Below are 22,077 nucleotides of genomic sequence, written 5' to 3'. Positions count from 1 at the left end.
AACTCAAAAACTAAAGCTAGTTAGGAATATGAAGTTTCGGTATATTATGTACCATATAGGTTCTGTATATTTAAACATCAAACACTGAATACAACGATTCATAAAGTGTAGTTTGTAAGCTGTGACCAAAATATAATTATGTACTGAACCCTAAAAGAGTGAGGTCCAACTCGCATTTGGCCGGTTTTTCATTCATTTCATTCGGTACACCGATTTCGCCGACATTTCTGGACCGATTTGCAAAATTTTTTTTTACCATATTATTTACTTCCATGTTTTCACTTGTATAATATTCAAAATGGTATAATAATAAACCATTAATTAATACCACTTGCTTGCTTAAATGCCATAGAAACTTTTAATAACGCTTACCACGGAACCTTCTCTGTTGGTTTAATTGAAAACGATGTTTGTGTTGAAAAGCCAATATTGAATTTGATTGATTTCTGCGAGAAGGAAGAGCATGTTATTGGATGTCATTAGTTGAAACAAATGTGATGTTTCGAAATGCTCTTGAAATAAATTAATTATTACGATAACATTATTGTCGGTATATTGAATGGTCGTTTTATTATAATATTTAATCACTATATTTTAACTATTATATTTAGAGTAACCGACATAGCTCAACGGGTTGCGAAGCTGAAATGGCAATGGGCAGGGCACATAGTTCGTACAACCGATAGACGTTGGGGTCCCAAGGTGCTGGAATTGCGACCTCGCACCGGAAGACGCAGCGTTGGAAGACCCCCCCACTAGGTGGACGGACGACATCAGACGAGTCGCAGGGAGCCGCTGGATCCAGGCGGCGCAAGACCGTGGCGTGTGGAAGTCCCTACAGAGACCTATGTCCAGCAGTGGACGTCTATTGGTTGATGATGATGATGATGATATTTTAACTATTGTCTTTACCAAGAAAGCGTACAGAAATTCTTTTCATGTCACTAGTTCGAAAAGGCTTTCTTTGTCCTTTGAAATCTGCGTGGAAAAGTCCCGTCACAAAAAATGATATTTGATTTTTTTGATTATCTAGATTGTAGTTTATCAATTAATGCAATGCCAGCTTTATCATAAGTAGGTACATGTACAATGTACGATAATATAATTAAAGCATAAAATTTATAAGATTATGCACTTACCAGTAGCTGAGCCGGTGTTGATGAGGGGTTTATTCATGATTTTTGTTTGGCTTTCAGACGTTAGCTGTGAAGATTCATCTAGGGATATATTGGAGCGGGACTGGAGGCCCTTTGTAAATGGCTTAGGTGACGCTGGCAAAGATTTTGGCGAGGATAAACGTAACGGTGAAGTTGGCGTCCCAAGACAAGAGGTTAGTGATAACTTTGATTCCGAAGTCATAAAGGAATTTGTGTCAGGTAGGGTAGGGTTGTCGATGGCTTCCGTGCAAAGGACCGTCGGTAGGGATATTTTAAGTGAATTACTTCGTGTCGCCGTCCCTCCTTCGTCTTGGATCGTATCGGACATGTTGATCTGGAAGAAAAAGAGGATAGAATAAATACGCCACACGACACGCTTTTTTACGCAAAAAATAGTTTTTGGTACGTAAAAGAAACTGATGTTTCTTATGAAGGTTTTTTACATTGTTACTTTGCTTCTCAAATATAATTATTGATGTTTTTTATGGAAAACTAGATGATGCCCGCGACTTCGTCCGCGTGAATTTAGGTTTTTTAAAAATCCCGTGGGAACTCTTTAATTTTCCGGGATAAAAGTAGCCTATGTAATTCCCCGGGCTGCAAGCTATCTCTGTACCAAATTTCGTCAAAATCGGTTGAACGGTCGAGCCGTGAAAAGCTAGCAGACAGACAGACAGACACACTTTCGCATTTATAATATTAGTATGGATATGGATGATTATAGTGAAATATATTCGCTTATTATTATCAATCGTATAAAAATAATATAACATTGGAAGTTGATGTAGGTACTACTCTAGATATAAAATAGATAATGTGAAGATATTAAAAATAAATAAGATAAGTCATTGATTGGGAAAGATTAGCAACGATGGTGATGATATTATGTACACTTTAGCTCAAGACATTTTGAACGCTAGTCGCTAAACATACAGCTAAGAGTATACATACATATTAGGTATTTTTTATTTTTTTATTCAGATACAAGTAAAAGTGCTTCACTAAAGTTTTGAGGTGTAAATATTAGTAAATAAATAGTGATACCTCTATAGAGAATGAAACCAAACCCGTTCAGTTTCAAATCACGGTTTTGGAGTGCCGTGAGAAGAATTTTATATGCATTAACAGGTTTCTTATTTAAAATATACTATGGTGCCGAAGGGAAGAAGTTACCACCGATAAAAGATAGTATATTGAAACAACCAGCCATTGAAGTTGCCAGAAAAATTAGGAATAAAGAGGTATGTACATAAGATTATTAGGATATTTTTTACCCTTATTAAAAAAAAATATTGTGATTGGATAGTGTTAGAAGTTTATTATTTAAGATGACTTGATGAAATCTAAATATACGACTGACTGACATATCAACGTACAGTTAGTTCACTCTGGTACAGTTCAAACCGCTTGATCTAGAAACTAGAAATTTTGTATGAAGATTCTCTTTGTACCGTAGACATCCACACGCCTACCTCCGCAAGGATTTTATAAATTCTACTGGATCAAACCTAAATCCACGCGGACGAGGCTTTGGGCGTGGGCTACTAAATCATGAATCGACCATTTTACTGTACCTAGTTAGTTACAAAATCTAGATTAATGCAATATTATGTACAGTAGTAAACGCAAATAAAACAAACCTAAAAGCGAGTCAACGAAATTCAATTTAATTACATATTCGTTTCAACTTTCCTACCTACAACAAAATTAAGTCTAATCAAACACGAATCAGATCCACTGACGTGTTAATATTCGGACGTATATTCTGGATAAGATAATAATTAAGGTCCAAAAATCTTGCATTGCAACTTGCAAGGACCAAATCTTTTGGAGAAATACCTGTCCTACTATTAATTAGTCACTACATTTTTTCGTGACCTACGCTGCCGTCCTAAAGCTAAAGTGTCGTTAACTACCACAACCAAGTTTCGAGATATGATCAAAAAAGCGCGAATTTATGAAGAAATGATGCCATTTGATAACTAATAACCGTATCCAAAACTTGAAACTATGAAAATGTAGTGCAAATAGAGCACTTTTGAATAGCTGTATTTTTAAGTTTCTAGAATAAATAATAATTAAAGCAGGACAGTTTTGGCTTTTTAGTCTAGCATTTTTTCTAACAACGTCTTGTATTTACATAACTTAAATGTCGTTAGATTACCCTTTAAGACGTTTAAGGCTTGGATTGCATTTACTTTTTTCATCGTTTTACGAAACTTTAAAAAATTGTATAATTACTAAAGTAAAATGACTCTAAAAGACTTTAACGACGTTGTAGGTTAGGTTATGATCCTTAAAACTATCAATAACATAACACTTAAAATGCGGCTTTTGTAATTTAAACACATTTTAGTCTAGTAGAATAGAAATGGTTTGTATACAGTAGCGTTTTTTGGGGAGAATTGCTAAACTAAAATGTGGTTTATTGCAAATGATCGAACCGTAGCGACGTTTTAGGTTAGCATTGTTTATAAAAATTTGAGGTTTTCCAATGAAAGTAACGGTAACTACAACAATTGAAAGAGGAACAGTCCGAAAGTAGTCTCTTATTTTGTTAAAACTTATAGTATTAGTGCTAGAAATCTGTAATTTGGCATGGGTATAAATATTAATCACGCCGACAAAGTGGTGCAATAAAATTGTGATAAATATTATTTTTAGGGTGGCTCTCCTACATGTAAAGTGGGGGTGAATATTTTTTTCTCGTCTACCCCATAGTGTGAGATATCGTTGAATAGGTCTTTTAAAAATACTGTGGGTGTGGGAACATCATTTTTCAATTTGTAGATCCGTTGTAAAATATGATGTTTTAATTAAAGTGCTAATTTTTATTAGAGTCAAGTGTCTACCCCCTTTATCAGCCATATGGTTGTATAAAGGAACGTGAAAAAATTCACAGCAGTAGTATATAATATAATCAATTTTAAAGGAAACTATCATGGCTAAGTGGGGTTCACAGGTTAAGGAGTTGTATCTGTTTTCCGAGGTTAATTATTGTACGTAGATATTACGAGTAGCATAATATTAATGTATATTATAGTTTCATTGTATCTATTGTATTTGTGATTGATCGTAATCCTAATAATATTTTTTACAACTTCCCCTGTGAAGCTGGATTTTATGACTCTCTCTTCAGTTACCATCGTCCTTTGTGGGCCCGTTTGTAGAAGTGAACCGTGAAAAACCATGGATTTCAAAATATCCTCCGTATTCATAAATAAAATAAAAGCACTATCTTAGGTCAGCTGTAATAATTGTGACATTACAAAATCCATAAAATCATACAATTTTCCTTTTTTCTTCATATTAAGTCCTCTTAGTCCGTTATGTCCTCTTGTTTTCTTCCCACTACGCTATCATTCCAGAGTACAGTGAGAGGTTTGAACTCATTGGTTATTTTGCCTATTGGTGCAAAAGTTTGATTGAATGCCACAAGGCGTTTACAGAAAGCTCTCGCAGGCGCACTAGTCAAAGTTACAAGCTTTTGAAATGTGGGTATACAGAAGAATGTTGAGAATCTCTTGGGTACAGTGTATCAAAAATGCAACTGTACTACAAAGGCTAAGTGAAGATGTTGAAATCCTGAAGACCATAAAAGTGCGGAAGTTGGAGTATTTCAGCCACATTATGAGAAATAGCAAATACGACTGCCTTCAGCTCATTATTCAGGGGAAAACAGCCGGCAGTCTTACCACCAGGCCGTAGAAGAACATCGTGGCTAAAGAATTTACGCCAATGGTACGGGAAGAGAACCCGATCTCTTTTCCGAGCAGCAGTGTCCAAGGTGCAGATAGCTCTAATGATTGCCAACCTCCGATAGGAGACGGCATTGCAAGAAGAAGAAAGTCACAACCTCGCGAGATGCGGGAATAGTTAGAGACATTAAAGTTATGTATAGCGGGATAGAGTTATTTTAGGATAGGAAACAATATTTTTTTGCAAAATATCACTAAACTGTAACGCGTTTATGTGTCATTAAAGACATTTTAGTCTAGCATTTTCGTTAAAAGACATTTAAGTTATGGAATAGTGCACCATAATTTTGGAGAAAAACTTAATTTAAAAATAAGTATAGTGACTTTAAAGACATTTTAGTTAAGGAAATTAAGAAAAAAAACCAGCTTTGAGACATTTTAGACTGGCAAATGTCAGTTAAATGCGTTTAAGTGTTGTTATCATATGAACAGGTAGTTATTTAACGACGTTCTTCATATTGCTATTTCAAAAACTACAGCAGCTAGGAAAATACCGGTTAGATTGGTCGATAGAAAAAAAAATTCTAAGTAAGATAGCGTTAAAAAGTCAAATTTGGCCAAATGTTGGTTAACGACGTTTTAGCTTGAGGACGGCAGTACGCATGTGGGCACATAATATTCCGTTTCTTTAAAAGATGTTAATAATTTACTATGCCTTCTGATAACTTTCAAACGTTCTTTGGAATGTCATATTTTTATACTCATTTAAATTTTTTAATGATTCCAGGTATCCAGTGTAGATGTTTTAAATACCTGTATACAAAGAATTAAGGAAACCAACCCGGTCACTAACTACTTTGTCGAAGATAGATTTGAATTGGCTTTAAAAGAAGCAAAAGACGCCGACGACCTTATAAGAAGTGGTTCTTTGTCTACACAATATTTAGCTCGAGAGAAACCTTTCTTAGGTGTACCTTTTACTACTAAGGACAGCATTGGCGTAGAAGGTATAAGTACTTAGAAGTTTATGTAATGTTTGAGCTAATTAGTCCTAGCAAAAGTTGATGAGGCACGAAAATAAAATCTTAGTAGTCTATGGCATGTGGCAGAGGTCTTCGAGTAAAACAAGTTTTCAAGTCTTTTCGCATGTTGCGGGCTGGGATTTGAACTTGTAAACAATCAACAAGCCTTGTTAATTGCTCTGAGGCCGGGAACCAAAATGAGAACAAAAAGCGCCACCGTTGCCAGGGAGAGCACTATTCTGTCACTTTCATAGTTCCCTTCATCTCTGCTCGAGACGCAACCATTATGGTTGAGCATTCTCTATTCGTTCATACTGATAGTACACTTCACCTCTGCTGGTAATTGTACATGCTTTAGCCGGCACTGTTGATAATATAGACTCTGAGAAGCAACCTTTGGGTGAGCACTTTCTATTCTTCTCTAATAGATTCTTTCTGCTGACACTTTGACATGGACTTCGAGAGCAACCAGTGAGCGAGCATTCTCTGTTTCCTCACTCTCAATCTAAGCTCACAAAAAGTGAAACGAACTCACGAACACGGCAATGAAACGCGTTTCATAGTTTGTTAGGCAGCGCAGTCAATTATTGAGCGAGAAAAACTGTATGAGATAAAAAACACAACACGCAGCGGTTTTTAAGCATTGCTTCGTTTCTGTCGAATTTCCCAACTCCTATGACACTTCAGGAGTTTTTGGTTTTAAACTGTTAATTTTTATTTGCAGGACTTCATGTGACTGTTGGAATTACATTGAGAAAAAATTTCAAAGCCGATAAAGATGCTGAGGTGATACGATTGTTAAAGAATAGCGGAGCCATAATTATTGGATTAACAAATGTTCCGGAACTTTGCATGTGGTAAGATAAATTAATACCTTTATCATAGCTATGACTTATAAGTACCTTTTTTATACTGGCTCGATTATCATCACCCAATCGTATCACAGCGTGACTCGTTGGGAAGTGGGAACTCATAGATTTTTCCACATCGAGTCACACTGTTACTAGTTGTAACCTTGTTATCCATTGGAATTCTCAACTAGTCACACTGTGCTTTGAATGTGAGTCGATGGGACAAAAATTTCGATGGATTCCCAACGAGTCACACAGTTACACGATTGGATGTGACTCGTTGGACACCCCGAATTTTCAAACTTTGAAGCGTCTTATAACCCGTTGTTTAAAGCATTGCTGGGCATTGACGTTAAACTTAATGTAGCCACACCATTATAGTTGAGCCATTACAAACATGCGAACTGAGTAACAAATCATTTTTACCGGACTTTTCGCTCGCACCTTATGGAACTGGAACCTGATAATCTGCTGTTGTATGACAGTAAAAAAATATTTGTCGATAGTCGATAAGAGATAACAGGTTATACCTACTTAATGAGGGGGAGGAAATAATACAAAATTAACTATATTACACCACCACCAGCTACCTATCTCATAACGGCGCAGCATCCCTTTATCGTTACAATTTATGTAGATAGGTAGTTCGAAAAAATCGCTATAGTTTGAAACGTTTATATTATGATTTATGATTACAGGTATGAAACCCACAACCATATTTATGGCAGGACGCTTAATCCGTACAATACCACTCGTATCGTGGGCGGATCTTCGGGCGGCGAAGGCGTTATCCAGGCTGTTGGAGGCAGCTTGTTTGGCATAGGTAGGTTATGTAATAGAAACAGAACTACAGTATAATAATAAGTAATAATAATTAGACTCGGCTAGTATAGTCCGCCGATTTCTCAACCTGTCACCCTGACCCGCGGCCGTTTGGTGCGCCCACGAAGGCTCGGTTAATCTATTAGGCTGTAATCCTGACGTATCCGGTTAATCATTATCCAGCTACTTTTAGTAGCTTAGTCTTCAATGTCGATCATAATAATATCCTTCTCTTGGAGAAATACCTTCAAATGCAATAATCAATACCACTTTAATTTATCAATATTTTCAGGATCTGACATAGCCGGTTCTATTCGAATCCCTGCTTTTTTTAATGGGATATTTGGACACAAACCTACTCGAAGAGCAGTATCTAATGAAGGACTACATCCTGAAGTCCAGGATGATAAAATAAACTTATATTTAAGTAAGTTACTCTAAAAAAGGAAAAGCTGACTGACTCACTGATCTATCAACGCACAGCTCAAACTACAGGACGGATCAGGCTGAAATTTGGCATGTAGATAGCTAGATGCAGATAGCTGTTGATATTGACATCCGCTAAGAAAGGGTTTTTAAAAATTCAACCCCTAAGGGGGTAAAATAGGAATTCTAAATTTGTATAGTCCACGCGGACAAAGTCGCGGGCATACACTAGTATTTAAATATACATATTATATAATCTTTAAATATACTAAAATATAAATGGTATATATTTAAATATATACCATTTTTAGGCTTCTCCAAGACTTAGTTTTATGGGCAAAGTCTAATATGACATCGTAATAAACATCTAACATAACAATTGTTTACCTAGTTGTTTATTACCCAATTTCAAGAAAATCGATTAAACGGATGGGCCGTAAAAAGCTAGCAGACAGACATACACACTTTCGTATTTTTAATATTAAGTAATATGAATATAAGAGTATGGATTTGGATATGGATATAAGAGTGTGGATATGGATTTAGACTAGTATGTAATAGTTAATTCATATTTTCAGGTACTGGACCCATGACAAGATTTGCTGTTGATTTAAAACACATTCAGAAGATTATATCAGGAGATTATGCTGAACATCTTAACCTAGATAAACCTGTGGACATTGGAACGCTTAAAGTATTTTATCAGTTTAGTAATGGTGCTCCTATGATAAGCGAAGTCGATCCAGAAATAAAACAAGCATTGAAAAAAGTTGTTGAACACTTTCAACTGAAATATAATATGACCGTTGAAGAAAAGAAAATCGATTGGCTGAAACGATCAACACAAATATGGTCAACATCAATGAAAACAGAGGATCGATTTGCAGCGCACATTTTGAAAAACCCCAGTGTAACTTCGAATGTCCTGGAAATATTTAAAAGTACCCTGGGCTTATCAGAAAACACTTTGGCTTGTCTTTTGATATCATTATCCGATCAAGAAAAATTTAATCCGGAAAGTGAAAAACATAAATATTTTATGAAGGCTCGTGATTATTTAGAAGAGGTTTTTAGAAATATGCTGGGCGATAATGGCGTATTTCTTTTTCCGACACATCCTCTGCCGGCGCTCTACCATAATCAACCACTAATAAGACCATTGAATTTTATGTACACAGCTATAATAAATAGTCTGGGCTTACCTGCAACGGCTGTACCTTTGGGACTTAATAAAGATGGCTTGCCTATAGGAATACAAGTAGTATCCAATATTAATAATGACAGACTATGTTTTGCCGTTGCAGAAGAACTAGAAAAGGTTTTTGGCGGATGGGTAGAGCCTCAAAACGGCAAATAAAAACAGCAGGTATAAAAAATACGTTTCTATCTGAATTTTATAACAGACTAAATAAACTTAATTTAACTTTATTTTATCATTGTTGATTAATAAAAAAAATAAGCTAACTATTTCTTTAATTCCTACCTAATAAATCAAATATTATAAATTATTAAGTAATACCTACTCTTATTACGTAGTTAGTTCTAAGAGCCGATTTCACCAACGAAAAATAAGTAGTATCCGAGCATAAATTTGGTAGGGTAAAAGGTTTCAGTAAAAAACTCTCATTACGCCTAATTTATTCCTCAATTGAAAGTCACCCGACGTTGGTGAAATCAGCACTATCAAATTCTAAGTTATAATATGCTAGGTATACCTAAGAACTCTAACGTACATAAATAAAAAAAGAAATCTGCATAGGCATGTAGATTTATTAAATCTGCGAATTTATGCTTATGTAGCGATGTAATTTTAAAATTTACTTACACAATTCACCATTTCACTTACGTATGCGGAAATATATACCTAGGTACCTACTATAGTACGCGACAGGTTGAGATGGCAATCGTTGTATGAGATGGGGGGACGCCCGCACACCCGCACGTTACCTGCGCTCGCCCGCACCGGGTTCCAGCGGGAGCTTGCGGGTGTGCCGGGCGTTCCCTCCCCGATTGCTGTCTCGACCAGTCGCGTACTATATGTATATCTATACTAATATCTGATAAATGTAAGAAATAACGGTAGCGACTTACGAGAAATTGATCTGCAATACAAGCAAGTAATCAAATAGCAACAAAACGAATTTGGGGATTGAGATCCCTGTACTGATACTGACACATGGGCGTAGGTATAGGTATATTCTATGACAAATAGGTCTACCTTTGTAAAAGAAAATAAGGAAATAAAGACTAATGAGTCAGATAGTAGGTACATATGGAGCTATTCGTGTTTCGCTATAAAGCGCTTATTATAAAAATATGGGAGCCAACTAGTCTGTCAACTTACTTCAGGGTTGGTATATAGGAAAGTGGGTATAGTGAAGTGAGACGGCACTATTGATATTATGGGGATTACATACTCTTGTAACCTAGCCGGTATTGTTATGCTTCGGCTTATGAACAAACAAAATGAGTCGAGTCGGCGATTGACGGCGATCGCGACGGTTGTGCCGCTACAACAGTGTGACTCAGACGATCGTGATCGTTAAATAATAAAAAGTGGATTAAAATAGTAAAAAGGTGTCGCCAATAGGCAGTTGTGAAGTGCAAATATGAGCACAAAATGTGTAGAAATGAAACCGAGACCGTTCAGTTTAAAAATGCGTATTTTAAGCGCGTTGAGAAGAATTTTAGACGCATTAACTTGCGTTTTGTTCAAACTATATTACGGGACAAGAGGAAGGAAATTGCCGCGGATAAAGGATGATATATTGAAACAACCTGCTATTGAAGTTGCCAGAAAAATAAGGACAAGGGAGGTTGGTAATTGGTTTCAATTAGCCTGTTTGTTGTAGGAAATACCGGGAAAGCTATACTATTAGCAATTTAATTTGTATAGTGAGTAAGAAAACTATCAGAGATAAGTATCTATTATTATCTACGATAAAACTACTATCTACGAGTAGAGTTACCAGAGCGTTTGTATATAAAATGTCTATATGAAGAGGTTTTAGTGCCAACGCCTATTTCATTTTCTTTAGTAATAAATTTATTTAATTTGCAAGGGACTAGCGGCCGCTCGCGTGTTCGCTCCCGTGGGAATTTTGAAACATCCAGCTTATTCCTTAACTATAATTTTATAAAGGGAACCTCTGTACGTAATTTCAACTTTGTAATAATTATTGTGTTTCAACTTTGAGTCCGAGCTCCCTGGAACAGACTAAATGCCCCTCAAAAGTCAAAACACTGTTACCTCAACTTTTTAAGCGTGATGCAGCTTGAAAAGTTGAAGAGATCATCAACATCATCATTACCTACCTAAGGCGAGAAAACTTCGACTATCACACTCTTCCGATTTTATTTTCACATACCCAGTTCCCAGCCCCAAAATGATGGAAATCCAATTAGGTAGGTTCGGTTGTTACCGTATTGGGCCAATGTACTTATGTAATCTATAAACCCAATTCCGCGTACATGCTCGCTTAATCGAGGTCATGGCTATAACCATAAGGTTTAGGTTAGAACCTAAACAGCTATGTGGTCATACACCTACCTATCACATACCGGAATAGGCAGGCATAATGCATGTAATTAACAATTTCTTGTTAGGGTTCCGTCATAGAGCAGAAACAAAGAGGAGATGTTGTATTAAGATTTCCCTATGAAATATCGAGTGACATTTTGCGGGGTGAGGGGTTGTGGAACGCCGCCCACTTCTCAATTTTCCATCTGCGGGTTAGTAGCAAAACTACTCGCTTAGCGACCTAACATCGATATATTGATGTCACTACATAGTTCAGCTATCTCACACTAGATGTCAATAAGTGTAGAAACAATTTAATAATTACGTATAAAATTACTTACAAATGAAATGTGATACCATTCATAGCATCAGAACGTCTGTCTGAATAACTTTGACACGATAAAACACAACACTTCATCACCTTAAAAGAAAATAAGGAACACTTACAGGGTCACTTCGTTGTCTGTCTATCGTGTCTGTCAAGAAACCTGGGTACTTCTCGTTGACTAACCCCCGTATCATTACTATGAGGACTCACAGTGCGCTTGAACGCACAGTGTGTGGTTCCACCAATCAGATTATTTGGTCACGTCAATTTTCGATAATCTGACTGGTGGAATCTACACTATGCGTTCGAGCACACAGTGCGATTTCATAGTAATGATTGTGAATAGGAGTCATGAAATATGGCAGCTAGGTAGGTCTTATAGCACACGTAAGGAAAAAAATCCGAAAACCGTGAATTTGTGGTTACATCACAAAAAAAATGAAAATGAGTTCATGAACAATTATTTAGTATTTTCAACTTTCAAAGTAAGATTATTAATACTAAGTGGGGTATCATAGGCTTTACCTGTACATCTTAATACAGATTTTTATTTATTGTTATGCATAAAAGTTTTTGATTTATCGTGCAAAATGTCGAAAAAATACGACTGTAGCACGGAACCCTCGGTGCGCGAGTCTGGCTCGCACTTGGCCGGTTTTTAACTATAAAAATTATCTATCCAGATACCTACTATGGAGTTGTAGGTACTAGGTATCAATCACTTCCTTGATGGCAGAGTAAGCTAATTTTTTTCGATTATCTGAAGGTCTCATACAAGATATTTAGAATACCCGAGAATTAGAACATAACCCGTGAAGACAAACAGGCCTCATACATCAGGCGTCATAAAAACGCCAGTAAAAAGTAAAGACACAAATATATTTAACTGACCTTTACTTAATTGTAATCGAAAAAGAAATTTGTGCCAAGAGACAAAGTCGTAGGCATCCTGCTTGTAATAAAATGAATATTCAATGATGCAATAACGACTATCTATTATCTATTACCGATTTATCGCAATAAATACAAAAACCGGCTAAGTGCGAGTCAGACTCGCGCACCGAGGGTTCCGTACTCACGTATTTTTTTCGATATTTTGCACGATAAATCAAAAACTATTATGCATAAAAATAAACAAAAATCTGTTTTGGAATGTACAGGTAAAGCCCTTTCATATGATACCCCCCTTGGCATTTTTTGTGACGTAACCATAAATTTCACTGCGATTGTGTGGCGAGTTTCTCTAAAGTTTATTGTGCGTATAAACTCGGGGTCAAATATAGCACCTAATGCAAATAGGCCAAACAACTTTCAACCTAATTTCTTCAATGGAAACGTACATAAATAACTATTGTAAAGTAAAAGTAAAATATTCTTTATTGTACACCAAAACCAAAACAATAGAAGTAGGTATAACAAAGATGTTTGCAAGTACAATAGGCGGCCTTATCGCTATAATAGCGATCTCTTCAAGGCAACCTTAGGGCAGAGGATATTTTAAAATTTAGTTTAAATAATTATTGTGTATAGTTTATAGGTGATTAATAAACTTTACCAATTACCATAATAATTATTATAATGCGCCTACGCGCGACGAATGACGATTTACCCTTATTTTAAAGGTGAACCAGTGGTAAATTAAACCTGACTATTCATAAGCACTTTTAAAAAGTTTACATGAATAAAAAAACATTCTATTCTATTCTATTCTAGAACCGTACTTTTGACATGACATTTGACATTGGTTAAAGTACCCGTACGGCGTACAACGTCGCAGCTAAACTTATAAAGGGCTATAAAAGAGTTTTAACACAGGTCATGAAAGAGACAACACAACAGATCATAAAAATCCACCAAAAATATTTCATGTAAAAGGTTGTATCTATTCCCTACTATTTATTTATCTTAATTTCTCAGGTGGATTTGGAAATCGAGGTGGGGACGCCCCGCACACCCGCACAGCCAACGCGCTAACCCGGCGCGGGATAGCACTAGTGACGTGCGGGGTGCGGGTGTACGGGGTCCCCCTTCCCCCGCCTCATAACCCGATTTGCATATCGACCTGTCACGTACTATACTTACCATTAGTACAGTTAGGTAGGCTGCTTAACAGCTTATTAATCAAAACGTTTTTAACTATGAATAAGTAGTTAATATCGTTGCTAAATTACACCATAGACTTGTTACCTAAATAGTAACTTAAGTTTATGCAAATTACCTAGGAATATTTAAGTAAGACGTAATTTATCACGAATTCCGTTCTGGGTGGTCCCTAGATTTTGTATGAAACGTGCATTGCATTGCGATTGCCTCGGCCAAAGATATGTTTCAATGGTTTCAATGTTTCGTAGCCATCGATGTATATTCGTAGCTACTAAATAAAAGTCCGGGGAATAACCCTTCTCATTACAATGATAAGGATCATCTAACATTCACATCAAGACTCATTATCTATTGTTGCAATTAGTTCCACCTAAAGGAGTTTTTTAACTTTTAGACTTGGAGCCTGTGAGTGCCAGAACATGCAATTCAACACATAAGCCTTCCTATAGTCGGATGATGAGCACATCTTTACAAAATTAAATTTAATTATTTTATTGATTCCAGGTATCCAGTTTAGAAGTTGTAAATACTTGCATACGAAGGATAAAGGAAACTAATCCAGTTACCAACTATTTTATCGACAATCGATTTGAACTGGCGCTAAAGGAAGCAAAGGAAGCCGACGATCTTATTAGAAGCGGTACTTTGTCTGTAGAATATTTAGAACGAGAGAAACCATTCCTAGGTGTTCCATTTACTACTAAGGACAGCATTGGAGTGGAAGGTACGTTTTTTAAAGTAAAATCTTTTTTAGGCACGTTGAGCGATTATGGCACCGGTAAAAACTTCAAGGACGCGTCACCAACACGCTAATATTAATATCTAAATATATAAAAGGAAAAGGTGACTGACTGACTGACTGACTGATCTATCAACGCACAGCTCAAACTACTGGACGGATCGGGCTGATACTTGGCATGCAGATAGCTATTATGACGTAGGTATCCGCTAAGAAAGGATTTTTGAAAATTCAAAACCTAAGGGGGCGAAATAGGGGTTTGAAAATTGTGTAGTCCACGCAGACGAAGTAGCGAGCATAAGCTAAGTAATTAAGTAATAGTACTCGGAATAACTCTCCTTTGGACTTCGCCGCAGTCAAGTAAAAAGTAAACTAATGTTAATAGTTTTTAAACGACTTCAAAAAAAGGAGGAGGTTCTCAATTCGTCGGTATCTTTTTTTTTTTCTTTTTTTTATGTATGTTATAATGTACAAATTTTTATAATTACTATACTTAAATCATTTGAAAATCCAAAAAAAAAACACTGTTAGATAGGTATAAATAAGTCCCGCAATTGCTATTGCGCTGGAACCCTGTCTCATTAACATCGAAATGACGTCATTTTGACGTATGACGTACCTATATTTAAGTAAAAATATACCATCAGCTCGAAACTTCAGTCTAGTGCTGAACGTCACTAAAATGGCGGCTACGCGCAATAGCAATTTGCGGGACTTATACTATTTCAATTCTAAGTTTTCACTTCTGTCGGCACTCCCCACTGACTGCCATTCTTTTTAATGCGCTTGGCAGCAATCAAACCTGTTCGGAAGTGATGATGCAAACGTGATGTAAAAATCTAGTGTAATAAGACTAGATAATCTAGTGTAATAACACGCCACGTCCGTCTTTACTATCTAATGATGCTCGCAACTTTGTCCGCATGGATTTAGGTTTTCAAAATTCGCGTGAGAGTTCTTTGATTTTCCGTAATAAAAAATAGCCTATGTTAATTCAGTGTATAAGCTATATCCATTCCAAAAAAGATCTTGGACTGTAGTAATAAAATGAAGTGATTTTTAGGGTTCCGTACCTCAAAAGGAAAAAAGGAACCTTATAGGAACACTTCGTTGTCTGTCTGTCGTGTCTGTCAAGAAACCTACAGGGTATTTCCCGTTAACCTAGAATCATGAAATTTGGCAGGTAGGTAGGTCTTATACTATGGAATATGGATTACTGAAAAGAAATGGTAGAGTCCATAATACGTTTGTAAACAAGAAAGTTGACTTGTCCTATTATATACCTACCTACCTTGTTTACAGGACTCCATTTTACTGCTGGTATTACTTTAAGGAAACATTTGAGAGCCGATAAGGACGCGGAAGTAATTAAACTGATGAAAAATAGTGGCGCCATAGTTATTGGAGTAACTAATATCCCAGAAATGTGCATGTGGTATGATAATTCACATTATAATAATACTATCTATTTACCAACTACATACAGACTGTAACCAGAACGCTACCAAAACTTAGCATTATGTTATACTTTCTAAACACAATCTAATACCAATAACCATTTGCCTCATTTTGTAGTTTTAGTGATTTAGTATTTTTCAAACCCGCCATGTATAGCGTGCAAAACTGGGGTCAATGCCCCATCTACGTAAACCGCGGCATTGACTCCGAGTGACCTACTTACGCAACGTTCGTTGATCTCTAGCGTCAGTCAGATGATTTATTTTCAATTTATCGTGAACTTTTACAAAATGTAGTTTTTTTGAATATTTTTTTTGCGTTTTTTTTAGTGGTAGGTACTATCATCTGGCTTCGTTTTTGCTAGAGTTCTGGTTACACCCTGTATATATCTATTATACAACTTTAGTACCAAATTTGTTGCCTTGGTTTAGGCCTTAGTCCACCACGCTGGCCAAGGGCACACTGACACACCTTTAAGAATATCATGGAGAACTCAGGCATGCAGGTTTCCTCACGATGTTTTCCTTAACCGTTAAAACTGTGATATTTAACTGCTTAAAATCTACATAATTCAAAAAGTTAGAGATGCGTGCTCGGGATTGAAACCCGGATCCCTACCGCTTCGCTTAAATCCACTAACTCTGTCTGTCTGTCCACTGTCAAAAAAGACCATAATTGTAACATTGTAGTACGGCGGTTGTCACGCGGCCTGTTATTAGATATTCATATTGTACCTACCTATTCCGTTCACTGGTTATAATATAGAATAATTGACTTATACATATATAGTTTATGCTACTCTGTTAACTTCGTAATTTACGGATTTTTCCATGTACACATTAAATAATAATTACCATAATATTATGTTTATAATAAGTTAACTGTTATAATATTACAAAGTCCAAAAACTTGTGGATATCCATCAAAATCTTGATGTTTATGTTTATGTAAACTATCGACAGATTACAGACTGTATTAATTTCGGCTGTTATTTACACCATAACTTACATCTTTTTATGCTAACTATGGTTTATTGGCAGGTATGAAACCTACAACTGCATCCACGGCAGAACGCTTAATCCATACAATACAACTCGAATCGTGGGTGGGTCATCGGGCGGCGAGGGTGTTATACAGGCTGTTGGAGGCAGCATATTTGGAATCGGTAATAAACAAGATACATTTTTTGTTTTTGATAAATGATTATAGTACGCGACAGGTTGAGAAGACAATCGGGGTATGACGCCCCGCACCTCACCCGCGCTATCCCGCACCGGGTTAGCGCGAGGGCTGTGCGGAGCGTTCCCTCCCCGATTACTATCCTCAACCTGTAGCGTTAGGTGTTAGCAGTTAGATGTAGCGTAATCGACCAGCTGTATAATGCGTACAAAATGAGTTCTCACTCGCCATTTTAACTTTAGGTATGTGTCAAAAGTACGATTTTAGTAATTTTTGACATGACAGTTGACAGAAAGTTAAAATGGCGCGTGAGAAATCGTACGGACCATACTTTGTTCGTTGGCCGAGTGATATTATGAATGTTCTTAATTTTCCAGGGTCCGATATAGGAGGGTCTATCCGTATGCCTGCTTACTTTAATGGGATATTTGGGCACAAGCCGACCAGGAGAGCTGTGTCCAATGAAGGCCAATATCCTCAACTCAAGAATGATGACGTTAATTTATATTTGTGTAAGTATAAATAGCAATAGTTAGGTATCTACTCACTATTTACCTACTTATGATTGACTGGCCAGCAACTTCGTGTGAATTAAGGATTTTTAAATCCTGTGGTAATCTCTTATTTTTCCAAAATAAAAAGGATTCTGTTCTCCAGGTTTGCGCAAAAATTCGTTGAAATCGCAACATACACATTAATATAATTTTTATGGATATTCACGTCGATGATTATACTTTTCCAATAAGATATTTGGTAAATAGTTTCAGACAGACTCAGTTTTATTGTTTTTCAGGTATTGGACCCATGACAAGGTTTGCTGTTGACTTAAAACACATCCAAAAGGTAATATCAGGAGACTACGCTCAAAAACTCGACCTCGACAAACCAGTAGATATCGGGAAACTCGAAGTCTTTTACCAATTTAGTATTGGCGCTCCCTTGGTAAGCGAGGTAGATCCAGAAATTAAACAGGTATTAAAAAGAGTTGTTGAACACTTCCAACATAAATATAATGTAGTTCCTGAAGAAAAGAAAATCGAATGGCTAAAACGATCGCAAGCAATATGGTTCACGACAATGAAGAACGAAGTTCCTTTCGCAACCTACATAATGAAAAACCCGAGCTTATTCTCAAACATCATAGAGATATTCAAAAATATCCTGCGCTTATCAGGAAACACTTTGATTGGTCTCTTTGTTGCGTTAACTGACCATGAAAAGTTTAATCCGGAAAGCAAAAAGTACAAGTACTTTATGGAGGCTCGCGATCATTTAGAAGAGATCTTTAAAAATATGCTTGGCGATAATGGAGTATTCCTCTTCCCTACACATCCAACACCAGCGCCCTACCATAACCAGCCTTTCATAAGACCAATGAATTTTATTTACACAGCTATAATAAATAGTTTGGGTTTCCCTGCAACCGCTGTACCTTTGGGGTTGAACAGCGATGGGCTACCTATAGGGATTCAGGTTGTTGCGAATTTCAACAACGACCGGTTATGTTTTGCTGTTGCAGAGGAATTAGAAAAGGCATTTGGAGGATGGGTTGAGCCATAAAGTAGGGAACATAATACATAGGACAAATGTTTACAATTACTTACTATAAGTTTAAAAAAAAAGTTGTTAAACATGTGTTTTTTGCACTTTTTATTTATTTTCATCTCAATTCTATTTGTGATTTTGATAATATACTTAATACCTACATAATATTATGGCCTAGTTCGTTTCATTTCAATATCAAATAGCTAGAATTAAAATGACAATATTTTATATGCCTATCAGTCAGCTATTTTAAAAATTCTCGTGCGTTTTGTATGGCTATTTTTTACTCATCGCCAAGCATGAATTTTATACATGGCACGTCCTTAATATGACTGTACAGAGTACAGTCAATAAATATTGCACATCGAACTTTAGAAAGACATTTTTGCTTCGTAGAGTGTCATCTCTGTCACTCTTTCCTATGTGACTTTTCGTCGGTCTCCACGACAGAGACAACGCTCTATGAAACCGTTCTCTTTCTAAAGCTTGATGTGCAATATTTCCTGCCGGGTACCGTAACATTTTAAATGGTCAACCCTGCCGTCATTTAACTAAAAATCAAAAAACATTTCTTGAGTTGTCTTCAAAAAATGTGGGAATTTAAAAAAAATGCTACAAAGGACCAAGGTTTTAGTTTAATCTTTAGAACTAGTTTTTTTTAGAAACATTGGTTTTTGATACCTTTTTTGGCAATAACTCAAAACATATTTTTCACTTATCTGCTTTTTAATTAAAGGAGGGCAGATCCTTAGTCAAGTGGTCAGAAAACACGTTACAGCAGCGACACCTGACGACAACAGCACAAGATGGAACAATGAACGCGTTATGTTTTCAGTGTGATATCCTGTTGTGCTGGTGCTGCTATGCACCCGCAGATTTACACATTTTCCAAGCACAGGCTGTTAAATTTTTACGTCCCCCCTACATATTTACAAGTTTATTATCAGTGCCTGAACTGAGTTGTTAAAACTTTACAAGCGTAGATAAAAAACTCACACACCGAGGGTTCTGCACTCTGGTATTTTTTTGACATTTTGGACAATAAATCAAACGCATAAAAAAACTGTTTCAGATTGTCTGCCGCTACGGAGATTTACAACTGACCAGTGATTCGCTACCTTAGTGTCTAACACTGAATGATAGCCATTGAGCTCTCTAATTGACATTAGTTTGTCCTACATTGTTACTGTCATATTAAAATAATTTCTGGTAGAAAACCTTCAACAGATTCAAAATAAATGTCAAATGAGCTTGGTGGCTATCATTCAGTATTAGACACTGTGGTCGCGAAACAGTAGGCAGGGCTACAAGATAACAAAAAAAGAATCTTACAAGCATGGCACCACAATTTATTTTGATTTTGACAAACTAGATATAATATTGAGAAGCTCTTTCCTTTTAGCACTAGGATTAATTTGAATGGACATGTCACAGCTGTTGATGTCTCCGTGACTGTATGCATGCTGTGCCAGCTTCTCTGTGTTGCAAATAACGTGGACACCACAGTCATAACCGTTACTTTGCTGTTGACAATGCTTGTCAGCAAAATTTATATTTCCTGAAACAATAAAATCTGATTATAGTTTTATGTATTTAGTTTTCAACATTTTCTCAAACTAAGTATACAGCTTGTAACAGGAGTACGTACATATAACAAAAACAATGTGTGGGATTTGAACCTACAACCTCTCAGTTTAAGTCCACCCACTACATCATCGAGCAATTTATTGGGTGCATGTCATACTCTTTTGTCCAAAGCAAGCTTCTAAACTTTCTTGCTACCACTTAAATTTAATAATAAAAGTATAGTTTTTTTTAAAGTTTTTTTTTTTCAAAGTCAGACTTAGCATAATATGAAAATCTTACCTTGCTTAGATAAGTACAACATCAAATGACTAGCAAAGTCCCAAGCCACATCATGGTTGCTGCCAGATGATGAATCAAAGTGAAAAAAACTATTTTCATTTCTTGAAAATATTAATAGACTCCAGTGTGAACCTCCAGCTGTGTCGGGTGAACTGTTGTCATTCAGTGCAAAGAATACAAACTTTTTGGTAGTGATTTGCAGTGGTTCTAGGAAAATTCCAATATCATTTGTTTCAACCATTTTAATACACTGGGTTACTTCTGGAGAAACAAACAGGAGGTCTTTGGCTTCAGAAAAGATAAATTTTTCTAAATATTCAAAATAAAACGATATGATGGTATCGTTGAGCCAATGTGGCCCACTTAGAAGCGCAACGTCCGACTGATGGAGCAAAATTTCGTGAAAACTTAGTACAACTGCAGATTTTGCCATATTTTCCCACTTTTTTACATACAATCTTCACTTCACTTGTTTCTTTTAATTACGTATTTACACGTGTTAATAGCACGTAAACTTCACGTTAATATATCGTCAATGTCAACTTGAGCAAGTAAGGGCTTAATTAAATATTCTTCACAGGTCAGGCCAGGTCATCTGGTAACCAAGAAAATAACAAAACAATACTTAACGGAAACTAAAAATAATTTATTCATGGTAAATAAGAATGCAACTTACCAATTCACGCCAATTTGGAGATGAAATTATTTTAAGCAGCTATGATGCACCAAACAGTACAAGAAAATAAATATTTGCATGGGCACTGTGCTTGAGATTCTTCACTTTTACAGAGAATTGTTTTTTTAAGTCTGGGCAGTTAGAATACACTATTTTACTAAAATCATATCACATAACATTTATTGAAATCTTGAAAATACATTTATTTAGATTTATAAAAAACACTAAACAAGCAGAAAGCAGAGAAAAGCGGAAAAGCGGGACACGAATGATAAGATAATTATGTCAGTTTGACTTTTACACTTGACACTTTTGCTTTTGACAGTTTTACTTTTGAAATTTGATTCAGTGTTTCCACTAATTTCCATTAAAAATTGTTGAAATATTCTGATTTAAGACGCGCCACGGACGCGCATATCAAAAATCATTCTGCCCGTTTCAAGCCTTATTCCCTTTGATAAATCTAAAAAATACAAAAATTTCTTGGGTAGGTATAAATAATAACTCATAAAACATAGGAACTCTTTGATTTTCTGGGATAAAAAGAAGCCTATGTCATTCTCCCAGAACTATACTCATGCAAAAAATCACGTCGATCCATTGCACTGTTGCGACATGATTGAAGGAAAAACCAATAAACCAACAAACAAATACACTTTCGCATTTATGATGATTATGGGTAATGAT

At 36.2% G+C, this 22,077-nt stretch overlaps 3 protein-coding genes across 3 annotated transcripts in view; 2 read left to right on the top strand and 1 right to left on the bottom strand.

The window, feature by feature from the left end:
• Positions 1-21,748, bottom strand: part of LOC117990960 (cytochrome b5 reductase 4) — an 80,686-nt gene extending 58,938 nt beyond the window's left edge. Inside the window, exons 1-2 of the mRNA XM_034978463.2 lie at positions 21,391-21,748; positions 1,140-1,491 (exon numbers count right to left, since the gene is read on the bottom strand). Coding sequence (XP_034834354.1) covers positions 1,140-1,485 — 346 coding nt within the window. The 5' untranslated portion in view covers positions 1,486-1,491; positions 21,391-21,748. The remainder of the gene's footprint in view (positions 1-1,139; positions 1,492-21,390) is intronic.
• Positions 1,249-9,375, top strand: LOC117991484 (fatty-acid amide hydrolase 2-B-like). The gene is made up of 7 exons (XM_034979081.2): positions 1,249-1,330; positions 2,139-2,398; positions 5,643-5,862; positions 6,602-6,734; positions 7,427-7,551; positions 7,843-7,977; positions 8,555-9,375. The coding sequence occupies exons 2-7, from the start codon at positions 2,213-2,215 to the stop codon at positions 9,331-9,333; spliced, it is 1,578 nt and encodes a 525-aa protein (XP_034834972.1). The 5' UTR covers positions 1,249-1,330; positions 2,139-2,212; the 3' UTR covers positions 9,334-9,375.
• LOC117990964 (fatty-acid amide hydrolase 2-B-like) lies at positions 10,436-18,950 on the top strand. Its single transcript, XM_034978473.2, has 6 exons — positions 10,436-10,792; positions 14,432-14,651; positions 15,969-16,101; positions 17,165-17,289; positions 17,681-17,815; positions 18,097-18,950. The coding sequence occupies exons 1-6, from the start codon at positions 10,586-10,588 to the stop codon at positions 18,861-18,863; spliced, it is 1,587 nt and encodes a 528-aa protein (XP_034834364.1). The 5' UTR covers positions 10,436-10,585; the 3' UTR covers positions 18,864-18,950.
• Positions 21,749-22,077: the final 329 nt, after the last annotated feature.

Source organism: Maniola hyperantus, chromosome 19 (assembly GCF_902806685.2).
Source record: "Maniola hyperantus chromosome 19, iAphHyp1.2, whole genome shotgun sequence".
NCBI lineage: Eukaryota > Metazoa > Arthropoda > Insecta > Lepidoptera > Nymphalidae > Maniola > Maniola hyperantus.
The sequence above is the reverse complement of the archived record's forward strand: the minus strand, read 5'-3'. Positions and strand labels throughout refer to the sequence as shown.

Bases quoted from the DNA above. Each gene is read 5' to 3' on its own strand.
- LOC117991484 (XM_034979081.2), top strand. From the start codon at position 2,213: ATGAAACCAAACCCGTTCAGTTTCAAATCACGGTTTTGGAGTGCCGTG. The intron at 5,863-6,601 runs GTATAAGTACTT...TTTTATTTGCAG, and splicing joins GGACAGCATTGGCGTAGAAG to GACTTCATGTGACTGTTGGA. The intron at 7,552-7,842 runs GTAGGTTATGTA...CAATATTTTCAG, and splicing joins AGGCAGCTTGTTTGGCATAG to GATCTGACATAGCCGGTTCT.
- LOC117990964 (XM_034978473.2), top strand. From the start codon at position 10,586: ATGAGCACAAAATGTGTAGAAATGAAACCGAGACCGTTCAGTTTAAAA. The intron at 10,793-14,431 runs GTTGGTAATTGG...TATTGATTCCAG, and splicing joins GAAAAATAAGGACAAGGGAG to GTATCCAGTTTAGAAGTTGT. The intron at 14,652-15,968 runs GTACGTTTTTTA...CCTTGTTTACAG, and splicing joins GGACAGCATTGGAGTGGAAG to GACTCCATTTTACTGCTGGT.